The sequence below is a fragment of the Blastomyces gilchristii genome (assembly GCF_000003855.2).
Source record: "Blastomyces gilchristii SLH14081 genomic scaffold supercont1.18, whole genome shotgun sequence".
NCBI lineage: Eukaryota > Fungi > Ascomycota > Eurotiomycetes > Onygenales > Ajellomycetaceae > Blastomyces > Blastomyces gilchristii.
The window spans coordinates 818315-828130 of NW_003101665.1; the positions used below are offsets into that span (position 1 = coordinate 818315).

General features: G+C 48.1%; 2 protein-coding genes across 2 annotated transcripts; one reads left to right on the top strand and one right to left on the bottom strand.

The window, feature by feature from the left end:
- Positions 1–552: 552 nt before the first annotated feature.
- Positions 553–5264, bottom strand: BDBG_07292 (SAM and PH domain-containing protein). Its single transcript, XM_002622294.2, has 3 exons — positions 3198–5264; positions 2930–3127; positions 553–2869 (listed from the first exon to the last, which is right to left on the bottom strand). Exons 1-3 carry the CDS (start codon positions 3198–3200, stop codon positions 665–667), a joined length of 2406 nt encoding a protein of 801 aa, XP_002622340.2. The 5' UTR covers positions 3201–5264; the 3' UTR covers positions 553–664.
- A 922-nt stretch (positions 5265–6186) lies between these two features.
- BDBG_07294 (FluG domain-containing protein) lies at positions 6187–8531 on the top strand (the record flags this gene model as incomplete). The annotated part of the gene is made up of 7 exons (XM_031723026.1): positions 6187–6392; positions 6451–6649; positions 6713–7071; positions 7133–7497; positions 7563–7760; positions 7832–7877; positions 8033–8531. 7 exons carry the CDS (start codon positions 6187–6189, stop codon positions 8529–8531), a joined length of 1872 nt encoding a protein of 623 aa, XP_031580090.1.
- Between the last annotated feature and the right edge of the window lie 1285 nt (positions 8532–9816).

Here is a 9816-nt window from a genome sequence, read left to right on the forward strand (position 1 = left end):
AAAGCTAGCCAGGTAGGTATTTGTATATACTACGTACAGCGTATCACGGCAACTGGGATACTCGAGGGAAAAAGCAGATCGTTTTAAAGAAAAAGAGTGGGGTAATGGGGAACAAAACATGACGAGAAAAGAAAGGAAACGTTGGGAAGTGAAAAGCAAAAGAAAAGAGAATGCTATAAGAACAAGGGAATTAGCTAGCCAGCCACCCAGTAAGTTGCGAAAAGTGATTTTTAGAAAAAAGAAGAGAAAAAAAAAAAAAAAAAAAAAAAAAGCTTCATTCAATTTTGCGTTCGGTGACCCTTTCATCCACTTGGGTGGAAAAGAAAAGGGGATTGAAGAAGTGAAGGAAGGAAATGTAAGGGTAAGTACGGAAAGAATGCTAAATAGGCGTGGAAGAGTTGTGGGAGGGGGATGGGTATATCTGCCTGTTCACAATAAAAGATATTTACACAAACGACGACAAAAAATGAAATGAAATGTCTCGCTAGAGTGAACTATGAGGGAAGGAAACATAGAACCAATAGGTAAAAAAAAAAAAAAAAAAAAAAAAAAAAAAAAAACCGACATGAAGAGAAGAGAGATGAGGGAAAGCGTCTTGAATCACGGGTTTGGAAAGGGATACATAAAACATGGTAAGAGAGGTGAGATCCTATTGAGATCCTATTTATATGACATTTCGGCCGTTGATCGTGAGCTCGCCCCCTTCCTCTCTACCCTTCTTCAGCGCCTTGGCCAACATCAGCTCCCGCATCCAGTTAATCCTCTCATCGCGCGTCTTCACTGCGAAGTGGTGGCTCTTGCCCTGGCTTGTGAAGAGGTGTTTTCGCTCCACAGTAGCGTCATTGGCAGGGATGAGCGAGAATGCAAAGGCGGTTTCGTCGCTGTTCATGGGTAGGTTGGCGGCTTTGCGGAGCACGGAGCGTTTGAAGGCGGCGGTGAGTTTCGAGTTCGTCGCCAGCGAGGAGCAGGCGACGGCGTAGTCGTCAACGTCGATGAACTCCAGGGCTCGCGAGCGGCGTTGGGCATCGCGCTCGTCCTTGTGCATGGCGAGGACGGTGCCGCGGAGGGTGAAGTGGGCGTCTTGCCACTCGTGGCGGAGGAGACGGGTTTTGCGCTTCTTCATCCAGCCGCTGTGGGAGACGTCTGGATCGGACTTGTGGGACTGAGCCGACGGGGAGATTCCAGCGAAATGGGAAGGTCTGAAGTGGTTATCTGTGGTATGGTTTGGGCGAGGAGTATTGGGGAGGTCTTCTGGGCTGTCGATGGGTTGCATTGCCTGGAGTTCATCTACAGGAGCCATTGTGGCGAAAGAAGGGCGTCGTCGATGGTTGTCAGGCTTAGCCGACGATGAGCGAGAGATTGGGTCTACTGGCGGGCGCAAGTGGTTGCCATAGACCATATTAGGTGGGACTGATTGCGATGCTTCCCGATCAAGAGGCTCGATGGGGAAAGCAGTGAGAGGGACGTCCATTTCTGAAAATGGTGTGTTTGTTTGGCGAGACATATCTAGTGGATATTGGTAAGGGTTATATTCCTGAGTTGCTGTGGCCGAGCCTGCCAGCCTTGAACCCATTGAAGGAGTAACGGTACGTTGACCGCCTGAAAGAATGCCATCGGAGCCATTATCGTCTGGTATCATGAGCTTTGGAAGGTTGCGAAGGTTGTTGGCCATGTGGAGGGCTGGCTGGGAAGATTCAGGTGGGGAGAGGGTCGGGAATATTTCCATCCGTGGATTGGGCTCATGATATGTGGAATTGTTTACATGTTGGAAACTGAGGAATTGTCGAACATTCTCCTGAGGATCTCTGGGTTGTACTCCATTAAGATTCTCAGCGTTGAGTTGGAACTCAGGCAGTTGACCGGGGCCGAGAACATCAGAAGACGCGACAACGGAGGGAGCTGCATCTGATTTAGGACGCACAACGCTTCCGGTGACAGATTCCTTCCCAGTATTCGGAATAATGGTGCCGTCAATCCTGGTGAACTGATCGGGGAACTCAGTCGCAATGCGTGCTAGCTTTCGTTGTTGCTTCTGGAATCTGCTGCAATTCTCGCCTTTGGAGCACGCGTGCAGTTTCGGTAGGAGCTGCTCGATAGCCACGATAGAAACAGACTCAGCTGGAGAGATTATATCGCCATCCGCAAAGCCACGATTGGTGCGACCCCATCGACGGGATGAACCGCGAGTTGGAGCCTCAGAGTCAGTGGAGAAACATTCCGGGCTATTATTGTCTCTTCTCACAGACGTACTCCTGCTCAGCCTTTGGGAAGAGCCGGTCCGATCAGGAGCTGCTGCCGGCGCTAGAGGAGCATTCGTCGGTTCGGTACGGAAGCCCTGTATCAGATTGATCAACCGATGCCGTATACCAAAGGAGCTAATGTCAAGCTCCTTCAGATCTTCCATCTGGAGATCAAGGAGGACAGAGCCCGAGATATCATTCCGGATGAATCGCTCGACAATAGCATCCTCGAATCCAGATTCGTACATCCATTCTGCAACTTGCGTAGGTGTCCAGGACCGCACATCGTCGAAGCCAGCAACGGGAGCGATATCTGGGAGACTTGAGGATCGTGATCGTTCAAAATAAGGAAACTGTTCCGGCGACGTTGGACTGGCTCTCTTTGGCGAGTGTGCCAGCAGTCTCGAGCTTCGGTGTGGTGCTAGAGGCGAAAGAGAAAAGTACAATTCCAAATCTTCCGATTTCTCAAAAAATTGCGAATCCAACGAAGCTCGGAATAGGTGAGGTCCCGATGGCCCTTGCACGGGTTTGCTTTTATCAAATTGGAAATTAAAGGACCCCTGATCCGATTCATCTGGAGTCGGAGCTTCATCCTCAGTTGATAAAGTTGTGGCACTATCATTACCAAACTGCATATTTTATTAGCTAGTTTTTCCCCATCGAGGCGATGCGAGGAACTGTGAACTTACAGATTCGACACTTCTTCGGGGAGAGTTATCTATTGGAGAGTACTCTGCTTCATAATCGGTGTCAAATATCTCAGTCGCCTCCGATAGCGGTCGAGAATTGTAGGATCTCGTGGAGAGAAATGACATGTGGTTCGCCATCGGCTTCTGTAGCATTTGTACACCTAGCGACCGCCGTTGCTGAAATACAATTGGAGCCTCCTGCAAGATATAGGTTCAGCGACGAGCTTCTTCTTCTCTTTTGTGGGTGAACAGAAGGACAACTGCATACCATAACTGGAAAGGGAATTATAATAAAGGACCCACGAAATATGATATAACCCAGTTGTGGGATTAGTGGTAAGACAAGGAAAAATGATATTTAATAGGAAAGTAGCATATAAAAAGGAGATGGACCGTTGCCGGTGTTACGCTTTTTCTAACAGTTTAGAACAGAAGGAAGGACGACTATCAAAGCGCCTTCTGGCCTTGAGTGATATAATAATATGAGAACAATATATAATGAAACAAAAGGAGAAACGGGTATATCAGAGCAGGAAAAACAAGATCACATCAAGGGGGGAAGGACTTTCTAGGGCGAGCGGGTAGGTGGGCGCTTCGAGATATATGTAGACTTGGTGTTTGGGAATTAACGCTGTGTGCGAAGGGGGGGGGGATGGATGGAACGGCGGCGGGGGCGACTCGGGAACGGCTGGGTGTATGTATATAGTTACTTGTACCACTTCCATAACAAACAAAGCTTATGTGCTGGGGGGGAAAAACATCGGTACTTCCAACATACCTACCGTACCGTACCCGGAATACCCCCAACCCCAAGGACAAAATGTTTCCCTAACCCCCCCATCTGCACGTTTCGCCCGGAGGTTTCTGGTCGTAAGGGGGGGGCCCATGGATGTGACTGAGCAAAAGCATGGCGGGAAGCGAGTTGACGGAGTGACCTCACCACCCGACATACATTTGTAACTAGTGTAACTAGTTACCGGGTGCATCACTGTGAAGAAAGTCACTCTCGACTCCTACAGGCTGGAGGTACCTCTAGCCGGCGCAGGTTAAAACAATTTAGGTGCATTATCTGGACGACAGGAAGGGGACGGCCGGGCCCCCCCCCCAGCCAGCCCACTTGCCAGTTGCAACACGGGCGTTGAGTGATGTGATGGCGCTGATTCGGAAGGGGATATTGGGGGGGAATATTGGGGGAGGGGGGGACGAAGGTTAAGAATAGAATTATCCTTGCGAAAATTGAGGATTTAGCGGGATTTTTAGCGGCCGCGAGGGGGGAGACCGACCCGCATCGACCGACAGCGAGAATGCTCCAATCACCACGCTCCTACAACTCAAGATGCTCGCCGCCGACTGGCTCAACCCTCTCTCTCTTTTGCTCATCTTTCACCTAAGGGTGGTGGTTCGGCGACAGGGATGCGGGCGTCTGCAGAGACATCACATTCGAGCGCCGGACGGGACATTTCCATTGGCGGGAGCAGTGTTTCTGTCACTTCTTGGTGCGAAAGGGCTGGCACTTTTGCATCCAGAAGACGAGCGAATGGAAGTCCGTAGAAGGGGCTCGGTTACGCGCCCCAAAAGAAGAAGAGCAGGAAAAAAAGGAAAAAGAGGTTTGTGTTGTCAGGTTATTGGGTTTGGTGATCTTTTCGCGGTGGGAAACTTTTCTTTTATTTTTTATTTTTTTCTCTTTGCTTTCTTTCTTTTCTCCCGCTTCCCCCCCCCCCCCTCCTTTGGGAGCAATTTGCTGCTATTTTCGGAGTTGGAACATTGTGTTTCATTATTTATTGAGGATAAGCAGCGTAATGTAGTTAAGTAACTAGTTATAGAGTAACTATAACTGAAATAGTTGTTAAAGTTATGGGAACAGCAGACCAGAGTTGGATCTCCCACGATCGATGCTTTGTTATCGATGTCCTCGACGAGAAAGATGACTACTGACTTGACTTGTGAAGAGATCCCTTCATCTGGCGGGCCTACGATTTATGCCGGGTGTGAAGTCGATTGTTTGACACCGTCTGTTGGACAACAAGAATGAATAACTACTAACTACTACGAAAAACCTTGGAACATACGCTGTAACACAACAACGAAACAAGAACCAGAATCACACTCAACGCACCTTTCTCTTTCTAAGTAAATGTACAGTACTTTACTGTACATATACAAAGTAACAGGACAGGCCTGCTGACGGTCGCAGAAGAAGAGGCCTGCAGCAAAACTACAGATTCTGACGGGGGGTTAGAGGGTGAAGAAAAAACATACCTAACTAATAACTAGTTAACTAATAGTTACTAACTACTAGCCAACAAATGGGGGGGCATTAATAATTGTCCAACCCGAGTCTTCTGTACGTACGCAGTAGTAGTTCATGCGCACTTCCGCCGAGTCCGTTGCCTCCGTCTGGGGCGAAGTTTGGCACGGGTATGCGGTAGGTTATGCTATGCCACCGTGGACCGCATGTACAGATAGATAGATTACTGTACCTACCTGTGCATGAAGCATGTATGTGTATGTGTGAATGTGTATGTACCTTGTCAGGCCTGTAGAAGTACTCCGTACATACCATACATACCTTTTGCGCTCTTATATTATTCAGCATAATAGATCCGCTGTTAACTGACAAGGTAGTTAGTTAGTTACTGGTAACTACTTGGCATATACCATATACGGAGGTTCTCTGATGGCAGCTTACTGCGTAGGTCGTTCCACAAAATGGAGGTTTGGCCGCCCCGTTTTTCAGCGTTATTTAGTTAACTTATATAATTAATTAATTAATTAATTAATTAATAATTGCCCGAATCAGGCAAGCAAACCTTTCCCCTCTTTCTATTTTTATCCACTCATCAACAACTTTTCGAATTAATTTGCTGCTCATCCCCCTTCCTACAGCGTAACCTCTATAGTCTGTAAGTTGGGGTTGCAGCCAGTCAGAGCGGCTTATTTCCAACGCTGTTTTAAGCCGCAACACTAACTACACGTGACCCAGAAACCTCGCTGCTTTTGCTTCTAGAGCCCTCACAACGCCAGCTGTGGTTATCGCGATGTTGTATCTCCCTATTCCGCCCATATATACAATAGGATGGCTAGTGCTCCGTCTCTCAAGATGTATAAATTTGCTGTCTTCCGCTGCTTTGAGCATTTTCTTTCTTTGCATTCCCCTTCCATGCTTCAAGCAGCGGTTATCTTATACCCATCTCAAATCCTTTCTAGCAGCAGCGCCTCTTGTTTGAGTCGCCTTCTTTCTCCAATACACCTACAGAATGTTCTCCCGATGGTCTAAATCTTTGAAGCCCTCGAAATATTCGAGGGAGAGTCGACGTTGCCAGGAGAAGCTCAGCGATGAGCTCACTCCAGATCAGTACCGCGCGCGGGATACTCTCAGAGTGGCCAGGTTCCAGGTCACAGGCAAGAAATATGCTGATGCCACTACTGCTTCCATAGATCGTGTCGAGCGTTTCTGGTATCGGTCGGTCCCCTCACCTCGCCGTATCCATATGCATCACCTGCTAATTATGCCTAAGCAGTCACTATACATTCATGGGCGTTGAGACCTATGGCCACCTCGCTGAAAATGTCGCCGAGCACTTCCGGGTCTATGCTGACTGGCGATTGAAGAACTTCAATATCACAAAACAAAGCACTATCTGGGTTGAATGGAAATTCCTTCGACTGCTCGTCAAGAGGGAGACAGGACGGAAGGTGGATGAATTGATTGGCGAGCAGGTTAGCGAGGTAGAGTCCACACCGATGGACAGTCTCTTCCCATTCTAATCTCTGTTTTCGCAGTTCATCTTAGGACCTCTGACTGATGAGTATGATTTGGACCTATCAACCAGCTATAAACCGGTAGTGAGCGTGGAGGACCTAATTGCCATCCTTCACTACCACTGGTGTGTTGATACTGCCTCTGTCACGCATGAGCGATACACCCTACAGAATGCGCTACTGATGTTATTCATTGCCTACACCTCGGCACGGCCTGGAGCACTGATCGAGAGTGGTTGTCTCCGTGGGTCCAATGAGGCGCTCTGCTACAAGGACATCGCGCTGCGTGTGGTTCCAAACCCAGATCAACCAGAACGCCATTTGCTCGTGATGGAAGTTTCCCTACTATTTATGAAAGGGAAGCGAGGCAAATCACAACCGTGAGCCCCCCACCCCACCGCAAGTATCTTACCTTCCGGAAAACTAAAAGCAATTTGAAAGGACAACATATATTTTCCATGAGCGAGACGATAACCTCGCACTTTGCCCTGTCTCTCACTTCATTGCCCTGGCACTAGCCGACGATGCATTTGAAGCGAGAGGCATTGTCTCAGTCGAAGATATACTCCGTGTTCGAGTGCCAGCACACCGGAATAGTCTACACCTGAAGTGGAAGGCTGACATGCTTGATGTTCCGGTATTTCGCCGAGCCATGCACACAGCGGAGGGGGTTCGAATCTCCCCAGATAAAGCCCTACCGTACGACATATTAAACCAGTATCTTCAACGGCTAGGACGCAATGCGGGGTTTGAGAATAAGCTGACGCCATATTGCATCAGGCGAGGAACTGCGAATGCAGTTGATAGTGAGTCTTATCGATGCCATCTGCACCGTTCCACCGCGACATACTGATTTTCTCACGTGCTTCAGCTGTTGCAACTCCGAGTGAACGTAACCAAATCATGGGCCACTCCCGAGCAGATATCTTCGAACGCTACTATATCTCAATGAAAGTCAAGCGGGATGTGCAGTCCGCCTATCTTGGCTGCCCTCCCAAAGAGTCCATCATCCGCACAGTTGGACGCTTCAGCCTAACCCGTGATCCCCGTGCTCCAAAGGAGCTAGGGAGTGAGCACAAGGAAGCGATAGAGCAGGATCCACAACTGATCAAATTGCGTAATCGACATCTTTCGCTAAAGAAGCTGATGGAGAGAAAATATGGATCAGTTTCAAAAGCCAGGAGCAGTGACCTGCATCGCCAATACACCGAGCTTGGGGAGGAGATCAAGGACAAGCGACAATATCTCCACCGCGAAGCATTCGACCGCTTGAGAGAGGATTTTTTTTGCAACGATCGACACGATTGAGATTGAGAGGCAGCTTTTGGGGCTGTCTTTCAGCAACGAGCTCCAGGTCGAGGACCCAAAGAATGTGCAATTTGTTTTCAAAGAACGAAAACGGCTCTCACAGAACCTATTTCGATCCTCGGATTGTAGGGTAGAAGACCATACGGAGATCTATGCCCGCCGAGTGCAGACCATTCAAGACTGGGTTTCACTCTGCAGCTTACGCGAAGGACCACGCAAGCGAAGAGCTGCATCTGCAGACTCTGGAATCGATCTTGCATTCGATGAGATCATCGACGCGGATACCTTTCCCGCCCTGTGCCCTGGTACTCAATGTCTCTTCTGCCTTGGAGATGACCAGCTTCCGCTTTCTGGGCGCATCTATTCCTTTTCACGTCCCGATCATCTCCGAAGACACGTTCAAGATTGCCACTTCCGTTATCTGGACGCCACCGCTCCTCTGTGGTGCCCTCACCCATCGTGCTTAGAGCTTCTAGATGGTGTGCAGGACTTTCAGGGACACGCTCTTCAAGTTCACAACGTGTACATTTGAAGAATACTCCATTGAGTTTTGAGAGCATGTTTCTCCTTCTAGGACGCGTGAAAACACCAAACTAGCCTGGCAAGCCCATGGTCCTCACTGCTGCGGCGTATTTATTCCACAATGCGGAAGCGTTGACAGTCATTACCAAGCTCTGCAGAATGATGATGTTCTATTAAATCGAAATAAAATAGAAGCAGTTATCTCAAAGAGATTGATCTAAGTGTGCGACGGTTTGTTGCTAGTTCGCGAAGGACGTCTCTTGAGTCTGTTAAAATCCAACTTCGTATATAATAAGGAACTGTATAGGCGTAGGCCCAGGACTAACTAATGTCCTCGTCTCATGACGGCCATGAACAAAGGGTTAAAAGACGGTTTGATTTTCCAGAATTAAAGGTCCAAAGCATTTTCCTGCCCCTTCCTCAAGACACTAGGGTTTCAAGTTCTCAGTCCATTCTTCATAATATCTTCTCCATTTTATTACCATGGCCATGGCTTCAGTGTCATTTGACATATCTTCCATCCACAATTCACTTTCATTCGACCTGCCTAGAATCTTCGGGGCCAACGCGATACTAAGCTCCCTCACCCTCCCCAACTACCGAAAAGCATCTAAGTACAAGGGTAAGAAGTTGCGGATAAGTTCAATACTTCCGGGGCGCTTGCACCAAAACCACAACGAATCGAGACAAAAATGGAGTTTGATGAGGTTGGAACCACGAAGATGTGATGCAACCAGCTGAATATTTTCGAGGATGGGCCCATGCCATCCCGAATTATCAACAGATATATCCAGTTTAACAGTAAATTGTTTAAACCTTTGCCAGGAACCAGTTTGAATTGAGTGGCATTTTCTTCCCAAGATGTACACATCCTTGCCAGACAGGAAGATATTGCAGACGAGTTTTCGGTAGAGGATATCAGTTGCGTCCTCAAAAATCCGGCTATTCAGACGCGCCACTTTCAGAAAGCTGTAATTTGTGTAAAAAATCGCATAGCTGCTCTGATATTCGTCAAGATGAGAAAATATGGAGGTGTTGGTGGCATGGTGGGTTCTGAATTGGAATCATTCTGGGAAGATATGACTCTGACTTGTAGAGGACGAAAAGTGCCTAATGAAACAGCCTAGGAAGATGTACGCCCAGCCTAGCGAATATATCCGGGTTGAAGTGAAGGTTGCATATAAATCGCGTCGATGGGAGCCCATGCACACATAAATCAGAGGGACGGGGAAATGGGGAAGAAAAGGACGACAGAAGAAAAAAATGGTGCGTATGCCTGTTCCTCCGGTCTTGGA